General features: G+C 39.7%; 1 protein-coding gene across 1 annotated transcript in view; it reads left to right on the plus strand.

Moving 5' to 3' along the window:
* LOC311621063 (uncharacterized protein) overlaps positions 1-15,013 on the plus strand; it is an 82,333-nt gene extending 67,320 nt beyond the window's left edge. The window contains exons 13-17 of the mRNA XM_084880838.1: positions 3,107-3,338; positions 6,314-6,574; positions 11,624-11,759; positions 12,218-12,356; positions 14,462-15,013. Of these exons, the coding sequence (XP_084736964.1) occupies positions 3,107-3,338; positions 6,314-6,574; positions 11,624-11,759; positions 12,218-12,356; positions 14,462-14,486 (793 nt within the window). The 3' untranslated portion in view covers positions 14,487-15,013. The remainder of the gene's footprint in view (positions 1-3,106; positions 3,339-6,313; positions 6,575-11,623; positions 11,760-12,217; positions 12,357-14,461) is intronic.
* Positions 15,014-27,978: the final 12,965 nt, after the last annotated feature.

Here is a 27,978-nt window from a genome sequence, read left to right on the forward strand (position 1 = left end):
GTCCAAGCCGGTAGGTAGCTCCGGGCAGGGACACAGCCCGCGTGGGTGCTTCCCTGTGAGGGGCACCTCTGTCAGCAGCCCCCCAGCAGTTTCTTCTGGTGTTCGCTGTCTCCCAGCTTGCCAATAAACACTCACAGCACAAGACCCTCAGTTGCTCTCTCTTTCTGCTTCGGGAGAGGGCTCAGAATCCGCCCATCTATTCTTCCGCCATCTTACCTCCTCTCAACATTGTTTATTACAGCAACAATTGAAAGAGCACAAATGTCCTTCAATAAGAGAACAGATTAACAGTGCAATTTTCAACCTTTTTCATCTCATGGCACACATAAACTAATAACTACAATTCTGCAGCACACCAAAATTATATATTTGTGCCGACCTGAAAAAAAAAATGTATAGGTATACTTTTCAGGGGGGGAGGGGTGAGAACATGTTTAATACTTTCAATAATAAAGAATTATTATATTATAAATATATATAATTCTGATTCAGTCACACCAGTCAGCTATTGTTGTGCTGGCTGTTGCAATTTTTTTTTATTCAACAATCTAAGGGAAAAAAGGTCAGTGCCCCTGACTAAATAGTCAGGTATTGCAGGTTTTAAAAATCCTTGCAGTACACCAGTCTACCACAGCATAATGGTTCAAAATCACTGGATTAATAAATTTCTATGCAATAACAGAATACTACTTAACTACAAAAATGGCTAAACTTGATCTATATGTATCACATAGAATACAGTATTCCCCCTTATTTATAGTTTCACTTTCCAATGTTTCAGTTTCCCATGGCAAACTGAGATCTGAAAATATTAAATGGAAGATTCCAGAAATAAACAATTCATAGTTTGACACTGCATGCCATTCTCAGTAGTGGGATTTCATCCTACCCCATCCCATCCCTAAAGTGAGTCATCTCTTTGCCCAGCTCATATGCCCCCAGTTCATTAGTCACTTAGTAATCATTTTGATTATTAGATCCACTACCATAATATCTCTGTGCCTCTGTTCAGTTTACCCTTATTTTACTTAATAATGGCCCCAAAGTGTAACAGTAGCTTTGCTGGTGATTCTGATATGCCGAAGGGATTTGGTAAAGTACTTCCTTTTACTGAAAAGGTATACTGTACATTTGGGGGTGAAAACTACATATATAGGGTTTGGTGCTATCCAAGGTTTCAGGTGTCCACTGGAGGTCTTGGAACATATCCCACAGGGATAAGGGGGGCGGAGGGACCACTGTAATCTCACACAAATAATGTTAAGAGAAAGAAGCAAGTTGCTGCCCTAACTGGTTTGGCTCAGTGGATGAGCATTGACCTGAGGACTCAAGGGTCCCAGGTTCGATTCTGGTCAAGGGCATGTACCTTGGTTGTGGGCACATACCCATTAGGGAGTGTGCAGTAGGCAGCTGATCAATGTTTCTCTCTCATTGATGTTTCTAACTCTATTCTTCTCCCTTACTCTCTGTAAAAAATTAATAAAATATTATTTTTTTTAAAGAAGCAAGTTGCTGTCAGAAATATTTAGCAAGGCATCACACACAAAAATAATATTATATATTGTTTATGGTTACATGTATATTAGTAAAGGTATAATACATCACCGGAATGATTAATGCCAGATTCAGAATAGTAGCTACCACTACAGAAGAGGAGAGAGGAATGCAATGAAGAGCAGTAATTTATTCCAAGGCCACATAGGTATGTCCTAGGACTAAATTTTGAATCTGGGCCATTAGCTGCAGAGTCCAAAAATTTTAATCACTTTATTCTTTACTTTCCTGAGACTATAGAAAGGTTTGTCCTTAATGCTAACTGACACTAGCCATGGTGCCATTACAATGCCTCAATTTCCTCATCTGTGAGATGGGGATAGTAATACTGCCTGTTTCACATGGTTGTTGCAGATATTCAAAGAAGTAATAGATCCTTTTGTAAACCTTTAATGAAATAACAAATTCAGACAATGACCACCAATTCTTTCTGACATCACAAAAAGACAGATAAGGTATGTGCTCCAAATGAAAACACACACCACCTTTGAAGTACTCCTACAAAAATTTAAAACCCAAATCAGATCAAGCATTTAGATAAAAGAAACTAGAGGAAATTTGGGGATGGAAAAATATGTTAAATCAGATCACAGCAATGTAATCAGAAAAATCCAGAATGAGAAAGATTAAACTACAAGAAAAAAAGGGGGGGAGGGAATGAGAATCTGTCCATTAAAAGGGATACAAGAAACATATCATCTAGATGCCACGCATGGAGTTATAACAATCGTTATCTTTTAAAGATACATGCTGAAATATTTACAATGAAATAGTGATGTTTGGGATTTCTTCAAGGTAGTCCACCATGGGGAGAGGATAGGTGGTGGTGTTGAGGGAGGAGGTGGGTAATAGATGACTCTAGATCAACCATGACTTGATAATTGCTGAAGCTAAGAGATGCTTACATGGAGGATCATTCTGCTATTTTTTCTACTTTTATATTTGTTTGAATTTTTCATAATAATTTTTTTCATAATAATTTTTAAAGAATCCATACATAGTGTTCACTTCAGCAGAAAATATACTAAAGTTGGAACAATACAGAGAAGATTAGCATAGCCCTGCACAAGAATGACACACAAATTCATAAAGCATTCCATATTTTTAAATTTTTATTTAAATAAATAAAGAAAGAAAGAAAGAATCAATACATGTACAGCTCTTAAAAGAGTTTCTGGTGCAAGAAAAAGTATTCAATAAAGAGTTTATTGTTATATCATTATTATAATTAGATGACTCCTATTATGTCTATTTTATTATACACTATATTACAGATGTTATTTATATAATAGCTAATATATTACTCATATTATATATTTACTATATGTTATAGTATATTATATATAATAAATATATAAAAATTATGTTACTTATAGAGATATAAATACAAAATTTATTTTATATTTAAGCAAAAAGTCCCAAGTCATTTTCTCAATTTCTTTATATCATAAAAGTGTGTCATAAGTAATACATAATGCCTAACTTTTATTTCAAGGGAGTAATCAGAGATACATTAACTTTCTCTTTTTTGTATCTTTTTTAAAATCTCTAGTCAATCCAAAAATCCTGTTGTTCAGCAAGAACTAATGGAAGACAAAACCAGCAGGTTTACCTGTAAAGGAAAACCAATTTACCATTTCATGGGGACCAGTACCTTCTCTCAGTACACTGTCGTATCAGATACTAATCTTGCCAAAATAGATGATGATGCAAATTTAGAGAGAGTCTGTCTGCTTGGATGTGGATTTTCAACTGGCTATGGAGCTGCCATCAACACTGCCAAGGTAAAATGGTGAATCACCAGGTTCTATAAAACAGAAATTATTAGGAGGCAGCGTGATAAAGCAGCTAGAATTATCTTCCAACCCTGGTTCTGTGTTTATCATCTCTGTAGTTTTAGGCAAGTTATTTAACCTCTTTACTTCTATTTCTATATAATAATATACTGTATATTATGAATTACTGTGGGAAAACTAAATCATATTGCATAGGTAAGACATCTGGCCCAGTGGGTGGCTATAGTTCGCACCCAATTCATGTCAATTTCTTTCCCTATACTATAATAGTATGTTATATTATAGGTCATCCCTAATTTAAATACAGCCTACTTAAATATGTCCCCTAAATATGAATCCTCATCCTGGGACAGCAGACCCAGTCAAGAGACAATAGAAACTGCAGAGACCCCACCCACCTTCCACAAGGCCACACCTACTTTCTCCCTGATGCACACAAGGATGGTACTCTTGGCCTCCCTCTGAAATGTCACTTATTCATCCATTCGCTCACTCATTAATAAAAATTAAAAGTTGTATGGGAAGCCAAACTATAATATGCAGGCTCCTAGAGGAGATAGTTGGGTGGAGTTAAAGCCCAGGTGACTTTGGCAGTCAAGGCATATTCTCCTATAGATGGCATTGGATTCTCAGGGAGAAATTATTGCTCTTTTGGCTACACACATCTCCTTTTCTGGACTCCATGCAGACTCTCACCTTCTACTACTGTAATCTCTCTTCGGGAATATTAACACTAGATATTCAGCTACAGTTTACTTTTAAGTATAGTCAAAGTTTATCTGAATTCCCAGGACATGTTCTTCCCGCTGTTGAGGAACAACTAAACCTCCTCAGGAGGTGCTCAAAGAAGGAACATAACTCACAGGACAAAGGGACGTGAAATATCAGTATTTCTAGATAAGAGGTGAGACCCTTACTAAAGTTTAATTTAATTCTGGGAAGAAAAGTGATGCAACTGCTCGGTATAATTATTGGGGATCTTCCACAGCATAGCCAGAACCATGATTTGTTTTAATATGCTAATATCATTTATAGCAAGATTAATTACATTTCATGGATATCTTTGGAAATATGAAAATGCCCTGTAACAGTGTTTCCTGCAGAGAGAAAATCAAATGGGGAGAGGGCATTTTATAGTGACTGCCCCAGTTCTGCAAACAAAAGCACTTTTACTCTCAGGGGTCTGCTTATATAACACAATCAGCGCAGTGTATTCAATTTATACACTGCTGTGAGCTGGCCTGAGAATCCAACTACTGGGTACAACATTGTGCAATGGGGAGAATGCTTTTCTACTCTCCATGAGACTTAGAGGCGAGCTTTTTAACACAGTCTCTGGAGGTATATACTTGGAAATAAACTAAACATATGCTACAATATTATAGTAAATAGTACAGACTCTAAATAAAACAATATTCTGAATATTACAAATATATTTTTATTTCCCCTGAATAGCAAAAGCTATTATACAAATATCCAATATCATTCATAAAGTGAGAGATGCCACTTCTCTTAGTAATTTTGTTTCCAATACATCTCATAGGCAGATTTTCTACTTTCTCTTTTGTTTATGCTTTAAACAGTTTCCCATCATCATGAGAAAATAGACATAGTAAGCATCTCTCTGTGCAGGATCTTTGGGGGACTTTTTGCCACTATCTCACTTTATAGAGGAACATATTCCAATTGTCACTACCTTCTGATTAAAGAATCAAAAAATATTTTGTGGCCCTAGCTGGTTTTGCTCAGTGGATAGAGCGTCAGACTGTGGACCGAAGGGTCCCAGGTTTAATTCTGATCAAGAGCACATGCCCGGGGTTGCGGGTTCAATTCCCAGGGCGGGGGGTGTGCAGAAGGCAGTCAATCAATGATTCTTCTCATCATTGATGTTTCTATCTGTCTCTCCCTCTCCCTTCCCCTCTGAAATTAATATATAGTGGGGAGAGTGTTAAGTCAGACCAAAAATATACAATAGATCATACTAAATATAGGTTATACTTTCATTAAATGAAATAAGGTGAAAAGTATAGCAGGCTGAAGGAACAGCATGAACTAAGACATGAGGAAAAGAAAGTGAGACAGTTTGTTGTGGCCATAGTACTGAGAATATCATGGAGGTGAAATCTGAAGGCAACAGGGGTCAGATAATAAAAATCTTTCCATGCCATGCAAGGAATTTGGATCTCATTCCATTTAAATAATTTAATAATTCGGATGACTGAGTTAACTCACATTTAGAGAAATATTAGTGGTCATCAAATGATAATATTAGTGGTCATCAAATGTTAATGTTACCATCATTAGTGGTAACATTAACACAACCAAATAAGGCCTATTAGAAATATAGACATCACATTACTTGCGATCTATTTAAAAGGGCAAACAATAAGCCCTTTACAGTGTGTGAGCTTTCAGGTTCTGTTCTGATACCACTAAAGGGGAAATGAAAACAAGGAAATGATTTCCACTTGGGCTTGTTCCTTATAAACTGATGATCCTAATGACCCTCAAATGATTCTCCAAGTTCAGTCAGTGATTCATTCATTTTTACATTGGTAAATTTCCCCAAGTGGCTAAATCCCTTGGTCTTCTCATGGGCAGTCCTCTATTTACATGATCCTGCCCCACCTCACTCTGTATCTTTAAAAGGGGATGGGGTGAGTGGAGGGATGGCCGGTTGGCCAGCATGGCTCAGTGGTTGAGCTTGGACTTATGAACCAGTAGGTCATAGTTTGCTTCTGGTCAGGGCATTTGTCTGGGTTTCAGGCTCGATCCCCAGTGTGGAGTGTGCAGAAAGCAGACAATCAGTAGTTCCCTCTCATCATTGATGTTTCTCTCTCTCTCTCCTGCACCTTTTCTCTCTGAAATCAATAAAAATATATTTTAAAATAATAATTAAAAAAATAAATAAAAAGGAGTGGGGACAGCTGCTTTAAGTTAACTTATGATTTTCCTGCCTGCAGGTTACCCCAGGTTCTACTTGTGCCATCTTTGGCCTAGGAGGTGTCGGCCTTTCTGCTTTAATGGGTTGTAAAGTAGCAGGAGCTGCCAGAATCATAGCTGTTGATATCAACAGTGAGAAGTTTGCAAAGGCCAAAGCCCTTGGAGCCACTGACTGCCTCAATCCTAGAGAGCTACAAAAACCCGTCCAGGAGGTCATCATTGAAATGACCGGTGGGGGTGTGGATTTTGCACTTGACTGTGCAGGTGGATCTGAAGCCATGGTATGTATGTTTTTTATAATAGTATATAACAAATAATATTATTAACATTAATAAGCATTGACAGTATTTATATATTAATATATTTATTCACTTAATAGTCAATATTGACATATTTGTTTATATATAAATTATCCTATCTAATAAAACGTAACTGCAAATTAATCACCTACAAGCCATGCCCACCAGCCACGCCCACCATCCAATCAGAGCGAGTATGCAAATTAACCCCAACCAAGATGGCTATAGCCACAGAGAGCAGGAGGGAGGCTTGGGTTTCCCTGGCAATGGAGGAAGCCAAGTTTTCCACACATTCTGCCGAGCCCAGGCCTCCAATCAAGGGTACAAAGTTTAAGTTATAGAAGGTAAATAAATTCCTACAGAAATGGCCACAGCCACTGAGCTGGAAGAGCAGGAGGCTAGGGTTGCCCCAAGTGATGGAGGAAGCTAAGTTACTGCAGCCCTGGTTGGCCCAGGCCTTCACTCCAGGCTACAAAGTTTCAATTGTAGAAGATAAATAAATTCCAGATTCCAGGGCCTCCGCTTGGGTCCTTGGGGGGCATGGCCGGCCTGTAAACCACCACACACCCCTCACCCAGGCCACCCCATGCCCCAAGGGAACCCCCACCCTGATCTGGAACAGCCTTCAGGGCAAACCAGCCGGCCCCCACCCATGTACCAGGCCTCTATCCTATCTAATAAAAAAGTAATATGCAGATTGACTATTACTCCAACACACAAGAAGGCTACCCCCATGTGGTCACAAGATAGCTACCACAAGATGGCCAGCAGGGGAGGGTAGTTAGGAGGGACCAGGCCTGCAAGGGAAGGCAATTGAGAGGGATCAGACCTGCAGGCGAGGGCAGTTGGGAGCGATCAACCCTCCAGGGGAGGGAAGTTAGGGGTGATCAGGTCAGCAGAGGAGGGAAGTTGGGGGCAAACAGGCTGGCAGGGGAGCAGTTAGACTTCACTCAGGCTGGCATGGGCATGGTTAGGGGGTGATCAGATTGGCAGGAAGAAGCGGTTAGGGGCAATCAGGAAGGCAGGCAGGCAAACAGTTGGGAGCCAGCAGTCGTAGATTGTGAAAGGGATCCCAGATTGGAGAGAGTGCAGGTTGGGCTGAGGGACACACCTCCCCACCCCCATGCATGAATCTCATGCACTGGGCCTCTTGTGTTTATACAATAAGCAATGTTTATTAATAATATATTGGATATTATGTAATGTGTTATAATTGATATTTAGTCTATTGATAAATATTACAGATTTATTATGTTATTATTATTTGTTTATTCTTCCACATGAAATTCAGAGAAAACTTGGAAGTGAAAATTTTTAAGGAATTGTGCCTGCAAGAAATGAGCAAAACAATAAGAATGGGAAAGCCAGACTTAAAGGAGGAGAAAGAGAATGTGGCTGGTGTCACCCTAACAGCCTGAGGTATCCACTCCCATCAAAAAGCAGAGCAGGGAAAGGCCAGCAACTAGCTAGCTATCCTTTCACACAATCCAGTTCTATCTGCCAGTCCTCAAAAATCGGCTGCAAAATTAGGTCCAAAGTACATATTTAAATCTGTGCATATATTCAATGCACACATACTGCAAAATTAAACGTACATATTTTCTTCGCAAACACTATAATTTTTAATCATTCAGTTTTCCTCTCCTCTCAGGTCGGTCTCCCTGACTTGCAGAGCCTGAGAAGCTACCTCTGTCTATCCCATTCTCCTGAGAGTGGGCAGAGCCACCCGCACATGTGTCAACAGATGGACAAGTTGGCTTGCCAAGATCTTGTTACCCCTTCACTCAGCCTGGCTCCTAACACCCTTCTCTAGGGAAGGAACCATAATAAAAGTCCATGCCTCCATCAGGAGCTGGCTTTGCAGGTTCTTCCCCCTGCTTCTCACCTGACTGGTGAGTTCCCCAGAAGAGGGGAGACCAGCAAGAGCTGCTGAGAGGAGTAGGCCACCCCTCCTAGAATGGTTTCATTGTAATAACAGAGCTGTTTGAAAGGGGATTGTTAGGTAAAAGTTAGCTCTTCCTGAAGATTCATACATTGACAGCTCCTTGTCCTGCACTGCTCTTCTGTGTCAGGCCCTGCTTTTTAATGGTCCTTGGCACTTGCAGCTTGCAATGTGCCACATCCATTCCTACTCTTTCCAAAGCTCAAACTGTTTACAAACATTGACATTCAGCCTGTTTACCTTATTTTCAGAGTACAGATATTCTCAACACTCGCTGCTTTATAAGTGCCTGGGAGTTGTTTGTTAGTACCAGTGAATGACCACACCTTAGTCTCATGAGCTGGAGGCCCAGGTACCAATATATTTTACCAGTTTCTCAAGCTGAGAACCACTGTTGTGAAATTTGGCTTTTTTATTAACTGATTATACCAAGAAATGTATTTTAACTTATGGAGTAGAATTACACTAGAGAGCCCAAATTTTTAAAAGATATAATTTGTTTAATCACAAAAAGATGAGCTAGCTAGCTATCCTTTCACCAAAAGTTTCTGTAACTTTTGGGGCAAGTTGAATTTCAGAGTTGTAGAGATTTCAGTAATGGCTATGAACCAGATTTCAATGACTTCTCATGTTCTTAAGCAGCCAACAGAACAGAACAATTAGAAAGTTGCAATGATTGACAATTTATAAGACTTTGAGAATTCAAAATAATTCTGATCAAAAGTTATCAGAGGATAATAAATAAAACCCTGAACTTGCATACAATGTCCATTGAACTAAGTCATCATTTTAGAGGTTAATTCTTTGCTTGGAGCAAACTTCAGAAATGTAGAAAAAGCAATAGGAAAAACATTTTTTTTAGAAAACAGAAATCAATGTAAGAAGTTGTCGTAAGGTGACCAGTAGTACCTAGTGTTCTTTTCCCCTCAACATGAATCTATGTTGAAAACAAACATGGTTTTACCATATAAAAATTGTAAAAATGAGAAAAGTTTCTATTCAGAAATGTTACAAATTCTCGATACAATAAGTAAGCACATAATCAAATAAAAATTACAAAACATATTAAGGTTATAAATGGTTGTATCTTCTATCATTACCCTGTTTTCCCGAAAATAAGACAGTGTCTTATATTAATTTTTTTCTCCCAAAGTTGCGCTAGGTCTTATTTTCAGGGGATGTCTTATCTTTCCATGTGCTAGGTCTTATTTTCGGAGGATGTCTTATTTTCGGGGAAACACGGTAGTAAGACACACAGAGAGAGAGAAGATGGAGAGAATTTACTGTTCTTCAAATTCCTTCTTTCATATAATGATCAGGGATGAAAAAGAACTTACTTCCTATTGGAACTGCTCCAACAGATCAGAATCAAGTTGCCCCCTGACTATGGCAAAAGATATGACACAAAGTTTACATTTCTCTTCTGTAACACTAGTCTCAAAACATTTAACTGTTTCTCTAGTTACCATTGGGTGTCTAAGTGGAATGACCATCCACAGTTTATGTCTTTCTGAAACTTTCTTTAACTTTTCATTTACATTTTCAATCCTTGGGACTTTTATCCTCATCTCAAACTTGCAATAAGCTAAGATAACAATGTTCTCTTTTTCTCTCAAGCAAAGATCAGTGCAACTCCTCCAAGCCACTGTTTTCCATGTTGTGAGTCACCCATCAAGGAAGTTCAAATTTGTGACTTCACAATCTCAACATGAGGTCCTCTTGGTTGTTACAGCGGAGGAGAGACACCTGGCAGGTTGCACACTGGCTTTTCTGTTTAGGCGAAGAAATGACACTTCATTTCTGCCCAAAGCCCATTGGACAGAACTGGTCACATAAATCCTACAGAGAGCTTTATAAAGTGTAGGGAAATAGATGAAATGTTTCACGAGTAGCAGCCAGTGGCATTTTAACTATTTTTCCCTCTGTTTTAAATGGCTTTACTTTTCATTTATCCTACATTAAGATCCACTAACTTTACAGTATGTACCTTATTCCAGACTCTAGTGAATAATCACCCTCTCCTTATGACTAAATATAGGACTCTCTTTCACGGCCCGCGTAGAAAGAGTTCCAATTCAGGGTTCAGGTTCTGGAGAAGGGCCGCACACAAATGAAAAGAGACTTGAAGAAATTCAATTTGGCGATTTGGGGGGCCAGGTGGTAGTCCAACTCTAGTGGGAGAACTACTCCTGCTCTGGTCCTGCCATCCCCCTTTATTGAGGCTTTGGGGAAAACATCTTAAGCAACATAAACAGAAATTTACATGTAGCCCTTAGGCAGGAAATAACAGAAACTTTCATGGACAAGGTAGATTCTGCTTCAGCTAACATAATCTCAGCTAGAGCAATTAAGGTTGTTGACCAGCCTTCCTGGCTTCCTGTCAATATCTCTTTTTCAGTGAAACTGATTTGGTTTCCAGCAACTAAAGATTTTTATTCTATGTCCACAAAATTGCAAACTTTTTACAATACACCTTTGGTAAATAGTCAAAAGCATGTTCATTTGAATTTAGAATATGTTCTATGGACCATTCTTAATTTCATGGATGTGTATTTCTCTTAGTATACAATGATATATGCTATAGATTTGGTATAATTATAATGTTAAACAAGATGGAATAATATATTCTGTTTCATTCTAATATCCTTTTTAATTTTTTAATATATTTGTATTGATTTCAGAGAGGAAAGGAGCAGGAGAGAGAGATAGAAGCATCAAAGCTGATAGAAAGAATCATTGATCAGCTGCCTCCTGCACACACCTCCATTGGGGATAAAGCCTGTAACTTGGGCATGTGCCCTGACTGGAAATTGAACCCTGACCTCCTGGTTCATAAGTCAATGCTCAACCACTGAGCCATGCAAACTGGGCCTAATATCCTTTTTTAAAAAGCTCAAAATTTTATTGAATGTTCTATCTGAAGCAAAGCCTCAATTGTCAATGTACAACACTATGACCTCATGGTCTTGACTCCCTTTATTTCATATGCAGAGTGTATAAATTTTCCCTGAAACCCAGTACATATGAACACTGATGACATGGTCTACCTTTCTACTTACTCAGTTGGTCTTTTTTGTTTAACCTTCCAGAAAGCAGCCCTGGACTGCACAACAGTAGGTTGGGGATCATGTACACTCATTGGAGTAGCTGTTGGTGATAAAGGATTGACTATTACTTCAATAGAGCTAATAATGGGCCGTACTATCAATGGAACATCATTTGGTGGTCAGTGTGTGTTTTTTCTGTTAATTTTCTCCAAAATAGTACTCAAATTGAAATAAAAATAATTTGTTTAAATACTAAGTGCCTGGAATACATCTAAAACCTATAGGAAAGATATTCCATTAATTACTTGAAAGTAAACAGTTTGTATAGTAGGAATACTACAACTTGCAAACAGAAGTTCAATTTGCATTAAAATAAACCAACAGAGAGAAACAAAAGTCAAAGTTGGACCAGAGATAATTTCTTATGCAGAAATAAAAAATAATCTGAAATTTTTCCTATGAAGAAAAATTTTAAGGTAGATAAAAGTATAGAAAAAACTAAATATGAGTGGGAGTTTAATCTATTTGGAGGAAGCCAATCTGACCAAATAATTTCATTCATTCAACAAACAATGATTAAATTACTTGTTCATGTCAAGTTCTACATCTTTATTAGGACTGTTGATCAAATTACAGGTTACAAAGGAATAGATTCAATCCCAAAGCTGGTTACTGATTACAAGAATAAGAAATTCAACCTGGATGCACTGGTGACCCATACCCTGCCTTTTGAAAAAATCAATGAGGCATTTGACCTAATGCACCAAGGAAAAAGGTAAATTACCAAACAGATGAGTAAGTGGTTTGACAAACTTTCATGATGACTTTATTTTTATTTGATGTTTAAATCTAATCGGTTTCTTTTCTGACATCTTCCACATCACCAGACATACTAGAAGTGCTTAAAAGATGAAATAGTGGCCATTGGGGGAGAGGGGACTCCCAACATTACCTATCTTCCTACTCTGTTTCCATAATGTACACTGCCATACACTGTTCCAACACAGAGAGTGGCATAAATTGAAATATGTTTTTTCTTTCACAGACGATCATTAACTTAGTTGGGGCTGCTCCCTAGAAAGAGAGGTTTCTATACTATAACATCAGGTCCCTCTGGTACAACATAGCCTGGTTCTGTTATGTTTGACAGAGTGCACCCTGAGGCCCTTCTTTCTCAGAATCGGGTGAAAACCATAGAGATGTGAATGGTCAGTGGCAGCTATCAGATACTTAAAGGATGTCCAACTCTCTCATGCTCTTGCTTTGTCAGAGGTCTCCTATAAGAGACATCCGACCTACAATTTTAGCTGTAGTGAGCTCCCTTGCCATAAACCCTGAGAACTGATTTATAGAAATGTCGCAACTGGGGAATCCCTAGAAATTGGGAGTGAATAAGACTGAGATCAATGATTTTTGTTAAAATGATCAAGCATAGCCCTGATCAGTAGCAACAAAGGGACACCAGGAACAATGTTGCACAGAGGAGACACAGGACAAAAGAGCAAAGGAAAAAAAGAGGAACATTACAAAAGGAGGGTGAGGGAGAGAAAAAAAACTAAATTTAAATGACAGGAGTTTGAAACAGAAGCAATGTCACAAAAGAAGAAAACAGGTCCATGGTGTGCGGACACAGGATACTTCACAGTATAAAAATCTGAGAAAATGTCCCTACTAACTGACATGAATGCCTTAATTTTAAACATGTTAGCTACAACATATCAAAAAAATATTCAATAAAAATAAAAGAGATAAACATTATTTTTAAGCTATGCTAAGTAACTTAGTGTAAAAGCCCTCCCAATAACTTGCACATTCTCAAAATCCCTGTATTCCTCAAATGAGGAATTGATTGGGTTTGGGGCCTTGGAACCTGGTGCTCATAACTCCCCTACCACTAACCATGGGTTCTCAGTCATAGAACAAACCCAACCAGGAATGCTACCTGGCAGCCAAATGCAAAATGTTGCATGGCTTTAGTAATAACTGGTCAAGTCTCCCATATTCTAAAAACAGGCCTGGTAGTCACTGGTAGAACAGAGGCCTCCGGGAAACACTTACATGAGGCCTCCTACTCTCTCTCTGGCCACTAAGTGACCACCTGACTGCCCACACAGGTGGAAAGGTGGCAACAGAGAAGGCAGAGGGTGGTCCTTCCCAGGTGTGCTTACTACATGGGAACAGGAAGCACATGGAGGACAGGTGCTCTTGGCATTCCAGCTGCATAGATGCAAGGAAATGGAAGAGGGGAGCTGGGATATAACATCATTGGCCTATTAACGTTCAGGGACCCCGACTCATGGTGAGGAAAGGACACAGAGCCTCTCCCCCCACAGAGAGGTGGCTCTTCCAGTCCCTGAGTGAATAAAGCATTTATGCATGGCAGCCCACAGCTCCAGCAGTAAGATCCAAGATAAGGAATTCCCTGTCCTTAAGGCTTACCCCCCATTTTGCTAGTACATGTGGAAGGACTAATTCAGAAATTAGAATATTTCAGTTCTCAGAAAGTAGCATCGCAAACACACCAACCACCTCTTTTTGATGCCCAATTTGCCCTCAGCTACAGGATTATTCCAAGACTAAAGGTTACAACAACACGGCATGCTCTGTTTCTCCACAGCACCACTAGGCAGCCAAATCCTCACCAGAGTCAAGTGAGGTCCCCAATTCTCTCCCAGCTTATTGGCATCAATATATAAAGTTTCATTTAGTGCCAGGAATAAGTAAGGATAACAAGATAAAGGAAATTAGACTTACCAAATTGTGTGTCTATAAAGAAAGATTAAATCAAGTCCTAAAATGAGTAAAACAAAAATTATTTGTGATTTTTAGATAAATTTTTCATGAATATTGTACTGATTTTTTTAATGTAATTATTAACAGCATTCGAACAGTCCTGACCTTCTGAAGAAGCCAGAAACAATTTGGAAGACTATCTGCCTGAATCTGAACCTGATAATCTGGTTAATTTATAATCTGATATGATGAACCAAAGATCACCATGAATTTAAATAAACATTTATAGTTAACATCTCAACATCAAATACCTATAAACATTATAGCATTTTCAGTAAAATACAGTAATAGTTACTGTGTTAAATAACTATGATAACTGATGTATTTATTAATAAATTTGTTTAAAATTATTTCTGGAGAAATGGTAATAAAGAATAAAGGGATAATAAGAAAACTAGACTAGCTACACATTCACAATATTTTAGGTTGGTTGATACATATATGGGATCTCAGTACACTGTTCTACTTTTGAATATGTTTCACATTTTCCATAAGAAAAAATTTTACTAGAAAAAGAATTACATGTATACATACAAAAGGTACATATACCTTTAAAATATATATCACATATATGTAATACTATATGTAATTTCAGAGTTCCAATAAACTATTCTTCTTTAATAAACTGCTAAGTAATTTTCTTTTTAACATCTGTTCATTTATTTGTATTAGCCCCACTTTACCTCTGTTAACTATTATCACAAGTAGTAGGATATTAGAAGCTATATAAATAAATAATATGATATTCAAGATTTTTTAAAAATAAAAACAATTTCTTGAGAGGATCCAAGATGGCTGCGCCCAGGTAAACACCTAGCTGCAGCCGCACACAACAATTTCAATAAAATACAACTAAAATATACAATGGACATTACCCAGAACTACAGGAAAATCGACTGACTGGAAATTCTACAACGAGAAGCAAGGAGAAAACCAGAAGGAAGCGCGGAGGAGCTGTAAAAGCCTAAGGTATGGAGACACGCGGCGCACGGAGAGGACGGAGCCGGAGAGGAGGGAGGCCGAGTGCCTGGCTGGCGTTCCCTAGCGGGAAGGAGATAAAACTCTAACTGTGTTGGGCCCCAGTTCTGACTGCTCTGAACCCCAATTCTAGGCCAGACCCCGGGGACCCAGGCTCATCCATAGGGAGCTGGGCTGTAAGGCGGAACCCCGGGGAAGCAGCGAAAGGAGGTCCTGGCTGCACGCACAGTGCGCACAGGGAAGGGACAATCGGCTGTGCTGCAGGATTGCCCTGGCCGGAAGGAGACTGGGGCTCCAGTCTGCTCTGAACGCCACCTCCAACTCCACTTCCAACTGAACTGAACCCCAATACCGGGCTCATTAGGGGAGAGCATAGACTGTTTGGCAGCAGGCGAAAATCGAGGGCACCTATCTCTCAGAGGCGCTTTGCAGCGAGTACTGAAGGACCCTGAGACGCAGGAGCTGCATAGGGCGGGGCTGATGGAAGCCAAGGCTGTAGGCTCCACCCTGAAATCCAGTCCCATCTGTAACTGCAAAATGCGACAACGAAATAGATCACAAACGAAAGAAATGGAGGACAAAAAGTGACTGGATATAGAGTTCAAATCTACGCTTTTAAGGTTTTTCAAGAATTTCCTAGAAAAGATGGATAAGACCTATGAGGATATGAAAAGAAATCAACTAGAATTAATAAGGAGTCAACAAGAAATGATAAGGGATCAACAAGAAATGATAAGGAATCAACAAGAAATAAAGAATACATTGTCTGAAATAAAAAATATTATACAGAGTCCTAAAAACAGAATGGAAGATCGCAAAAATCAAGTCAAAGATTTGGAACATAAAGAGCCAGAAGACACTCCTCCATAGAAGCTAGAAGGCAAGAGAATCCAGAAAATTGAAGATAATGTAAGAAACCTCTAGAACAACTTCAAGCGAACCAACATCAGAATTATGGGGGTCCCAGAAGATGAGAGAGAGCAAGATATCGAAAACATACTGAAAGAAATAGTGACAGAAAACTTCCCTCACCTGGTGAAAGAATTAGACTTACAAGTCCAGGAGGCACACAGAACTCCAAACAAAAGGAATCCAAAGAGGACCACACCAAGACACATCATAATTAAAATTCCAAGAGCAAAAGACAAAGAGAGAATATTAAAAGCAGCAAGAGCAAAGAAGGTAGTGACCTATAAAGGAGCACCTATACGATTGTCAGCTGACTTCTCAACAGAAACCATGCAGGCCAGATGGGAATGGCAAGAAATATTCAAGGTGATGAATAGTAAGAACCTACAGCCAAAGATAATCTATCCAGCAAAGCTATCACTCAGAATCGAAGGTCAGATAAAGAGCTTCACTAATAAAAAAAGCTAAAGGAATTCATCAACACCAAACCAGAATTATATGAATTGCTGAAGGGGGTTCTTTCAGAAGAGAAAGTAAATAAAGATAAAAATTATGAACAACAAATACGTAACTATCAACAAGTGAATCTAAAAACCAAGGAAATTAAAAAAAAAAATCTGATGAACAATATTAACTGTTGAATATAAATAGAATCAGAGGTATGGAAGGGGAGTGAACTGACGATTCTTGGGGAAAAGGGGAGAGGGGGATGTGGGAAGAGACTGAACATAAACTGTGCACCTATGGATGAAGACAATGGGGAGTGGGGAAAGGGCAGAGGGTGGGGTGGGAACCTGGTGGAGGAGAGCAATGGTGGGGGGGCGGGGGGAAGGAACATTTGTAATAATATGAACAATAAAAATTTATTAAAATAAATTTAAAAAAAATAAAAAAAAATAGCCGGGACCGGTTTGGCTCAATGGATAGAGCGTCGGCTTGGGGACTGAGGGGTCCCGGGTTCGATTCCAGTCAAGGGCATGTACCTTGGTTGTGGGCATATCCCCAGTAGGGGGTGAGCAAGAGGCAGCTGATCGATGACTCTCTCTCATCAATGTTTCTAACTCTATCTCTCTCCCTTCCTCTCTGTATAAAATCAATAAAAAATATATCTTTAAAAAATAAAAAAATAAAAATAAATAAAAAACAATTTCTCAAATTTCCATCTTAATTAGATAATTGTTTTTTTTTCATTTTTAATAATTATTACATCACTAGAGGCCCATCTGTGCACCGGTGTGGTCCCTTGGATTGGCCTGCAGGGATTGGGCCAAAACCGGCTGTCTGAAATCACCCAAGTGATCCTGAATTCTGAGAGGCCAGGCCAGGCCAAGGGACCCCACTGGTGCACATATCGGTGTACTGGGCCTCTAGTATGCATGTAAGATCTTTGGTTAATCTCTTCCCACCTTCCCCCTCCCCCTTTCTCTCTGAGATTCATCAGTCTGTTCCATATTTCCTTGTCTGTGGTTTCGCCTCCTGTGTTGAGTATCGGCCCCGTGGTGGTCAGTTTGTGTCATAGATAACAGCCGGTTGGCCAGTTAGCTGGTCACTTAGGCTTTTATATATCTACTAGAGGCCTGGTGCACAAAATCTGTGCACGGGGTGGGGGGGGAGGGGGCCTGCCTCAGCCCAGCCTGGAACCTCTCCAATCCAGGATATATCTGACTGCAGGATCAGGCCTAAACCAGCAGTTGGACATCCCTCTCACAAGCCAGGACCACTTGCTCCTAACTGCTCGAGTGCCTGCCTGCTTGATCGGCCCTAACTACCTCTGCCTGCCAGCCTGAAGCCTCTAACTGCTCCCCTACTGAACTAATCACTAAGCAAGTCTTGCAATCACAGAGGTTCTCCCATCATAGACACAGCTGATCCTCACAGCCAATTGGCCTGGAAGTCAATTCCTCCAAGTGATACCAACAATAATCAAGGATTAACTACAAGAAGACTGTGCACACAGCCCACAAAGGGGTGCACCAAGAGTGTCCACCTCAGGTAACTGGGGAGGGTGAACCACTGTGCCCTATCGGACACCTAGCACACAAAACCACTTTATTAACACAGGGAAGCAGCCAAAATGTGGAGACAAAGAAACAGGTCACAGATGAAAGAAATGGAGCATATAGAGTTCAAAATCACGGTTATAAGGTTTTTCAAGAATTTTCTAGAAAAGGCTGATAAATTTAGTGAGATCCTCAAGGATATGATAAAGGACCAACTAGAAATCAAGCATACACTGATTGAAATAAAGAATAATATACAGAGATCCAACAGCAGACTAGAAGATCTCAAGAATTAAGTCAAAGATTTGAAATACAAAGAAGCAAAAAACACCCAATCGGAAAAGCAAAAAGCAAAAAGAATCCAAAAATATGAAGATAGTGAAAGGAACCTCTGGGACAACTTCAAGCATACCAACATCTGAATTATGAGGGAGCCAAAAGAAAAGAGAGAGCAGGATATCGAAGGCCTATTGAAAGAAATAATGACAGAAAACTTTCCCTACCTGGTGAAAGAAATAGACTGATAAGTCCAGGAAGCACACAGAACCCCAAACAAAAGGAATCCATAGAGGACCACACCAAGACACATCATAATTAAAATGCCAAGAGCAAAAGACAAAGAGAGAATATTAAAAGCAGCAAGAGAAAATCAGTTAGTTACTTACAAGGGAGCACCCATATGACTGTCAGCTGATTTCTCAACAGAAACTATGCAGGCCAGAAGGGAGTGGCAAGAAATATTCAAAGTAATGAATAGCAAGAACCTACAACCAAAATTACTCTACCCAGGAAAGCTATCATTAAGAATTGAAGGTCAGATAAAGAGCTTCAGAGACAAGAAAAAGCTAAAGGAGTTCATCACTGCCAAACCAGTACTATATGAAATGCTGAAAGGTATTCTTTAAGAAGAGGAAGAAGAGGAAGAGGAAGAGGAGGAGGAGGAAGAAGAAAAAGAAGAAGAAGAAGAAGAAGAAGAAGAAGAAGAAGAAGAAGAAGAAGAAGAAGAAGAAGAAGGTAAAGATAAAATTTATGAACAACAAATACATATCTATCAACAAGTGAATCTAAAAATCAAGTAAATAAAAAATCTGATGAACAGAATAAACTGGTGAATATAATAGAATCAGGGGCATAGAAAGAGAGTGGACTGACAATCCTGGGGGGAAATAGGTGTGGAGGTTGTGGAAAGAGACTAGACAAAAATCATATACCTATGGATGAGGACAGGGGGAGGGGGGGGGGCCTAGGGTTAAGGGGTGGGAACCGGGTGGAGGGGAGCTATTGGGGGAGAGAGGAACAACTGTAACAATCTGAAAATAAAGATTTACTAAAAAATAAATAAAATGTTCTATTATTTTATGTCAATGATTACTTATTTATTTCAGCCCTTTGTATTCAGCATTTCTTTATTGAAATAAACCTATGTTTCCATGAAAATTGAAGGTTTTGTTATTTTGTGGCCCACATAAACTTAAACCTTGTTTATTTGGCCTGCATTAGCCTTTGAGTTTGGCATGATTGTCTTAGTCTGTCACTGTTTTCTAAATGCTACTACAGCGCCCTCTGGTGATTTTTTATTTAACATTTTTCCATCTCAGATCCTATTTTCTTAGAAAAAAGGAATGCAGGGAGAGAGTAACAACTTTTATTTTTTTTAATTTCTTTATTGATTAAGGTATCACATATTTGTCCTCATCCCCCCAGTCCCATCCCCAACCCCTTCCCATTCATGCCCCCCCACCCCCCTGTTGTCTTTGACCACTGATTAGGCTCATATGTATGCACACAAGTCCTTTAGTGGATCTCTCCCTTTTATCGCCACCCTCCCCCTGAGGTCCAACAGTCTGATCCATGCCTCCTTGTCTCTGAGACTGTTCTTGTTCATCAGTCTGTGTTGTTCATCATTTCCCCTAGATGAGTAAGATCAAGTCCTACTGGAAATACACTAATAAGAACTGAAAATGAGACAAGCAATAATGGTTATGCTGAAAGAGTAACAACTTTTATTAACATCACTAGAGGCCTAGTGCACAACATTCGTGCCCCCTCACAGTCCAGAAGCACTCGGGGGATGTCCGACTGAAGCTAAGACCCAGAACGGGCCTAAACTCTCAGTCAGACATCCTTAGCACTGCCACGGAGGTGGGAGAGGCTCCGCCCTGGCCACTGTGCTCACCAGCAATGAGCCCAGCTCAGGACTTCTGGCTGAGCGGCACTCCCCCTGTGGAAGTGCACTGACCACCAGGGGACAGCGCCTGTGTTGAGCATCTGCCCCTTTGTGCTCAGTGTGTGTCATAGCAACTAGTCATTCCAGCGTTAGTTGATTTGCATATTAGCCTTTTATTATGTAAGATAGTTGACTTTTGGGTTTGTTTTTTGTTTGTTTTTTTTAGTATCTTGCTTTTTTATTGATTTATTGATTATGGTATCACATAATTGTCCTCATCCCCCATACCCATCCCAAACCCCTCCCCACATATGCCCCCACCCTCCTGTTGTCCATGACCACTGGTTAGGCTTATATGCATGCACACAGATCCTTTGGTTGATCTCTCCTCCTTACCCCTACCCTCCCCTACATTCCCTCTGAGGTTTGACAGTCTGATTGCTGCTTCTCTGTCTCTGGGTCTGTTTTTGTTCATCAGTTTATGTTGTTCATTATTTCCCCTAGATGTGTGAGATCATGTGAACCAAGAAATATCCTTATAAGAACCGAAACTGAGATAAGCCATAATGGTTATGCTGAGAGGCAAATGAATCAGTCTGTAGTGAGTTCCTCTCTGGGCCAACAGTTCTTTTGAGACCCAATTTCAATGTCAAATAGTTCCTTATGTGTACATGTCAGCCATGGTATTTCAGAACAAATGGTGGTGATGCAGGTCTGACTGTCTCTGGTTTGGTTCTGGGCATCCTTCAGGGAGACACAGCTGCTGACTGCTAGTATGGCAAGGCATTGTCAGCGTCTTCCATCTCTGGACTGTTTCTCTTCTGTCTTCATGGCTGGAGCACTGATGTTTTAAAAAGTACTTTATGTGCACTATTTTGCTTCTTGAGGGCAAGGACATTTTTTACAATCTTTGAGTCCCCTGGAGATAGCAGGCATCCCAACAATGAGACTTATGAGGTAGGCAAGGCCAAATTTACTAATCTCAGTGAATGAATCCTGTGTTACAGAGAAAACAGACATTATTTATATTTTTATAAGCAAGTCAGAAAAATCTTGAAGATTCATAAAATGTAATAATATTATCTTTATGATGGATAGTAACAATTAGGAAATGTCTCTGTTCTTAGGAGATAATTGCTGAAGAAGTTAAGGATGAATTTTATGAAATTTGAACTTCCTTTCATATAGCTCATCAAAAGTGTGTGTGTGTGTGTGTGTGTGTGTGTGTGTGTGAAAGAGAGAGAGAGAGTAAATGTGACAAAAAATTTTAATTGATACATTTGGTGAAGAACATAGAGGTGTTCATTGTCCTGATTTTTCAAATTTTGAAACTGTGAAACTTTTTAAAATAAAATGTTGGGTTAATAAAGATGGATGGTTTCCAATCCCAAATTCAATAAATAAATCTTTTCTTTTTTTTTCCAAATAGGACAGGTAATCAGTCAGCCATGGATTAAACACCTTCACAGGTCAATTTTTTCCTTATGGTTAAAGGGTCCCCCCCTCATCTGCTCTCTGGGGCATCACAGAGTAAGCACAGACCCTCGGATAGGTGAGGACAGCAGGCTTGTCCCCTTTTCCCCACCACCTGTCTTGTTTATTCCTAATGAAATATTTCTAAGTATACTTTTTCTCAGCATTCTTGCACTTGTCGTTTGTTGATTTGTTGATGATAGCCATTCTGACAGGTGTGAGATGGTACCTCATCATTGTTTTGATTTGCATCTCTCGGATGATTAGTGATTTTGAGCATGTTTCCATATGCCTCTTGGTCTTCTTTCTGTCTTCTTTTGAAAAGTATCTATTTAGGTCCAGTGCCCATTTTTTGATTGGGTTGTTTATCTTCCTTTTGTTAAGTTGTATGAGTTCTCTGTAGATGTTGGAGATTAAGCCCTTATTGGTGATAAAGTTGGCAAATATGTTATCCCATGCAGTGGGCTTTCTTGTTGTTTTGTTGATGGTTTCTTTTGCTGTACAGAAGATGGTTTCTTTTGTGTTTCATTTTGATGTAGTCCCATTTGTTCTTTTTCTCTTTAGTTTCCATTGCCTTAGGAGCAGAATCAGCGAAGAAATTGTTTCGGCATATGTCTGAGATTTTGCTGCCTGTGGATTCCTCTAGTATTTTTATGGTTTCCCGTCTTATGTTTAAGTCCTTTATCCATTTTGAGTTTATTTTTGTGTATGGTGTAAGTTGGTGATCTAATTTCATTTTTTTGCATGTATCTGTCCAATTTACCCAACACAATTTATTGAAGAGATTCCATCATATGTTCATGCCTCCTTTGTCAAATATTAATTGAGCATAGTGGCTTGGGTGGATTTCTGGGTTCTCTATTCTATTCTATGTCAGTTCTTGTGCCAGTACCAGGCTGTTTTGAGAAAAGTGAATTTGTAATACAGCTTGATATCTGATATTGAGATTCCATCTATTTTGTTCTTCTTTCTCAGGATTGCTGCAGCTATTCAGAGTCTTTTTTTATTCCAGATGAATTTTTGGAAAGTTTGTTCTAGGTCTGCAAAATATGCCATTGGTATTTTAATGGGGAGTGCATTGAATCTATAGATTGCTTTGGGTGGTATGGACATTCTAATGATGTTGATTCTTTCAATCCATGAACATGGTTTGTTCTTCCATCTGTTTATGTCTTCCTCTATCTCTTTTCTCAGTGTCCTATAGTTTTCCACATATAGGTCTTTTACCTCTTTAGTTAAGTTTATTCCTAGGTATCTTAATTCTAAGTATACTTAAACTCAATATTTCATATGCAGTCTGAGAAATATACCTATACAGAATTATAGCCCAGAAAACTATCTACACTAATAAAAGGGTAATATGCTAATTGACCTGATAGACCGGATGTCTTCCAGAGGTCCTTCTGGGCAAAGCCGCAGCAGCTGTGAGGGCAGAGGAGGGCTGGCAGCCGTGGCTGCTGCGAGGGCTGGCAGTGGCAGCAGCAGTGGAGTGATGGAGGCAGTGCCTTCCCCTGATCGGCCCGGTCACCTCCTACAGAGGGAGGCCAGACTGTGCATTAGGCCCGCTCCTCTCTCCCCCTCCCCCTCGCAGGTACCAATTTATTCCTGGTCCTCTGAAGGCTCCCAGACTATGAGAGGGGGCAGGACAGGCTGAGGGACTCCACCCCACCCCCACCCCAGTACATGAATTTTCATGCACCGAGCCTCTAGTATTTATATATTTATAAATTCTTTAGTCAGCTAACTTCATTGTTGACAAATATTGAGATATATAAAATGCCTAAATATTTCCTGTCTGGAATGCTATTAATCCAGAATGCTCCTATTCTACCACTTTAAATCAAGAACAAACCATTGGTCTTCTCTGAAATTTCAAGATCTTTTGAAATGGAAATTATAAGAAAATAAGGCATTTAATAATATGAAAGAAAAATTATATCCTCTTTACTTTATTGTTATTAAACATTTTTATCCCTTTCTCCATTTCTGCCAATAAAATTTTGTTCTAAAGGGCTGCTTATATTATAGCTAATGAACTGTGGAACCTGACCTTAAAAATGAAAGTCTTAATAATTAACTGAGTCTGAGACAGACATGAAAGACATGTCCCTTCTTGCAGCTATAAAAAGAGAAATAAAATTCTATATCATAACCTACTTTTAAAAACCTGATTTAATAACAATGTTCCCACCCAGCCAGCATAGCTCAGTGGTTGAATGTCGACCTGTGAACCAGGAGGTCACAGTTCAAATTCCCAGTCAGGGCACATCCCCAGATTGTGGGCTCAATCCCCAGTATGGCACATGCAGGAGGTAGCCAAATCAATGATTCTCTCTCATCATTGGTGTTTCTATCTCCCTTTCCCTTCCTCTTTGAAATAAATTTTAAAAAAAAAATGTTTTTAAAGAATGTTCCACCCTAGCCAGTTTGGCTCAGATAGAGCATCAGCCTATAGACTGAATGGTCCCAGGTTCGATTCTGGTCAAGGGCAAGTACCTTGGTTGTGCGTACATCTCCAGTAGGAAGTGTGCAGGAGGCAGCTGGTCAATGTTTCTCTCGCATCTATGTTTATGACTCTATCCATTTTCCTTCCTCTCTATAAAAAATTAATAAAATATATGTTTTAAATAATAAATCACAAGGATAAATTCTAGACAGAGTAGGAATATTCCTACTTGAACTGGTTTTCCCACATAGTGTTATATGTTGCTTTCTCTTAAGTTTGAAGAGTGTGTGATGTTAAAGTTGTAAATACTTCATTATAAGAAAAATTAGTCAAGCACTCTGAAAGTATTTTTACTCTTAATGTGGTATATAGGGAGATATTAAAATAAGTTTAATCAATTTATCAATCAGTATTATTTTTACATCATGTTTTTGTTGTTTTTATATCATATCATGTCTTTGTTGTTGTTATATCATGTTGTGATTATTTGTTAACAAATTTATATATTACTAGAGGGCCAGTGCATGAGATTCATGCATGGGGCGGTGTGTCCCTCAGCTCAGCCTGCACCCTCTCCAATCTGGGATCCCTCTCACACTCACAATCCAGGACTGCTGGCTCCCAACTGCTCGCCTGCCTACCTTCCTGATTGCCCCTAACTACTTCTGCCTGCCAGCCTGATCACCCCCTAATCACTCCACTGCCAGCCTGATTAATGCCTAACTGCTTCCCTGCCAGCCTGATTTCCCCCAACTTCCCTCCTCTGACAACCTGGTCACTCCTATCTGCCCTCTCCTGCAGGCCTGGTCACCCCTATCTGCCCTCCCCTGCTGGCCTGATTGCCCACAACTGCCCTCCCTTACAGGCCTGGTCCCTCCCAACTGCCCTCCCCTGCTGGCCATCTTGTGGTGACATCTTGTGTCCACATGGGGGCAGCCATCTTGTGTGTTGTGAGTGACAGTCAATTTGCATATTACTCTTTTATTAGATAGTATTTTCATATACATTTTACTAATTTTTTTCATCTCTGACACTTCTATTGTAGAGAAAGGGGAAATACAATATTAAAATATTTCCTCTAATTAATTTCCTTTTAATGTGCACAAATTTCATACACTGGGCCACTAGTCTATAATAATAAAAGTGAAATATGCAAATTAACTGAACGGCCATCTGAACCGCCTTCTGGATGAAGCTGGGGCTGCAGCTGTGGGACTGAGGCAGCCACAGTGGCTGCAAGGGAGGGATTGAGGCAGCCTCCGAGGCTGTGAGGGTTCAAGGCAGCAGCCATGGCTGCGAAGGCCTACTCTTGCACAAATTTTGTGTATCTAGTATGCATATAAATTCTTTGGTTAATCTCTTCTCAGCCCTTCCCCCTTCCCTCTGAAATTCATCAGTCTGTGACACGCTCCATGTCTCTGGACCTATTTTGTTCATCAGTTTATCTTGTTTTTTAAACCAAAAGGTCTTTTAAGGATCCAAATGCTTTAGGAAGTGTTGCCTGTCCTGTGAAAGTAACCGCCAAGAGGAATCTGCAATTCTGGTTACCTTATTGATAAGGTTTTGACCTGACAATAATAAATGACATCTCTATATTCCTAAGCAGTCTTTTAATTTTACTGACAAATCATAAAAGAATCATTAGCACTTTCCTTTTCTCAAATGCTTACCATGTGGAATTATTAACTGTTCCATAATAATGGGATAATTAAAAGCCTATGCCTTTGCTATAATTACTTTTTAAATCTGAGAATCTGAATCTGTGTTTCATTTCTATTAATAAATCCATGGATGATGATACAAGTGGAAGCATGACAGATAGGGAAAATAATTCTAGACCCCAAATAAGAATTCACCCCAGTGAGAATAATGAGGGGGACTTACATAATCAGTCACAGAGCTGCCATCTGGTCCCCTTTAGGTACTGCACCATATTGAGGACCCAGGGGTGGGTGCTGCTATCAATCTGGGTGGTCAGCATGGAAGAGCCAGGACAGCCTTGGTAATGAACGTCTGTGCTCTTGGGCCCAACCTCATCTCCATGGCCGCTACATTATCAGCCCACTAAGCGAGGCCTTGGGGTGCTGCTGAGCAAAGTCCCTAGGCCAGTCACCTTGTTCACCTGATTGACAATCTCTTCCAGGATCAGACCTTTTAGTGAGATTCACATGGAACGTAAATTTCCTCACACAGTGCCTATTATTGAAAGTTTCATCCCCATTATCTTTCCTAGTCTTCCTTATTACAAATGTTACAACCTCATTCCTTTGAAGACCCTTATCACCTAACCAAATCACTAATTACTGCCTCTTCATCAATGTAGGTCCATATTTCAGAGCATTTCATTCCTGTCAAAGAGGGTTCAAAGAGATGTTATGCTTAACGTTCTGTACCCTGGCAGGATTTTTCAAGTCTACCCCTACCAACCAGAATATGGTTTTTAATATGTTTTTATTGATTTTTTGAGAGAGAGGAAGGGAGAGGCATTGAGAGATAGAAATATTGATGAGAGAGAAACAGCTGCCTCCCACACACCCTTTACTGGGGATTAAACCCACAACCCAGGCATGTCCCATGACCAAGAATCGAACTGTAACCTCTTGGTTCATTGGTCGGTGCTCAACCATTAAGCCACACCAGCTGGGCACAACTTCTAGAATATTATGTAGAGCTCTATAAACCAAACTGAAATTCTCTTCCTCCTCTACAAATGGATCATAGGAAATGTCTCTGAAGGGTGGAAGTGCAGTAGGAATATGAGTCGATTGCTCAAGAATTTACTGTGCCTTCAGAATCTTCTTCCACATCTATTACTTCCACTTGATAATGCTATCCTCCTGGGCATATCGAGCCTTATAATTCTGTGGATCCAATAATACCCCAGTTCATGGTGAGAAACTCTGATAGCATAATTATCTAGTATGCCATCCCCAGAGATTTCTTAAAAATGTGTTTTTATTTAGGAGAGGGAGAGGGAGAGAGAGAGAGAGAGAGAGAGAGAGAGAGAGAGAGAGAGAGAGAGAGAGAGAGATCTATCGGTTGCCTCCGATAGGTACCCTGACCAGGAACTGAACTCACAACCTGAGCTTGTGCCCTGACTTGAAATTGAACCAGTGACTTTTTGGTGCATGGGACAACACTCAAACAACTGAGCCTGGCATGCCCAGACATTTTTAATCAAAACCAAGAATGAAGCGAGCATGACTTGCTCTAAAACTTTATGTTTTCCATGATTCTAGTATTGGAGCTTACATCAGGCTCCATACAACATTCTGCCATGGACACTTAAAAACCATCCAGCCCATAAAAGGAAATTATCAGAGTAGTTCTCACAGCAATTGAGACCAGGTGGACTTCTCTTGCTCTAGGTTCTATTCAAAGTTGGTTTTTTAGGTCACACTATACACCAGTGAAAGCTGCCCAGAGATGGTGTTGCCTGTGCTGATTTCCTACTCATTAGCTGGTCCTCACTTCTCCCTTACACACAGACTCTGATTTTAGCCAAGTAATACTCAATAATGAGCCCAGAGTGGGTGGTACTCTCCCTCAGCTCCATAAGTCACACTATGATTAGTCTAATCCCATTCCTCTTTGCTAGGGACTGATTTGGGATTGACATCTGACTCCATTC

The sequence above is a fragment of the Pipistrellus hanaki genome (genome assembly GCF_964339955.1).
Source record: "Pipistrellus hanaki genome assembly, chromosome: 1".
Lineage (NCBI taxonomy): Eukaryota > Metazoa > Chordata > Mammalia > Chiroptera > Vespertilionidae > Pipistrellus > Pipistrellus hanaki.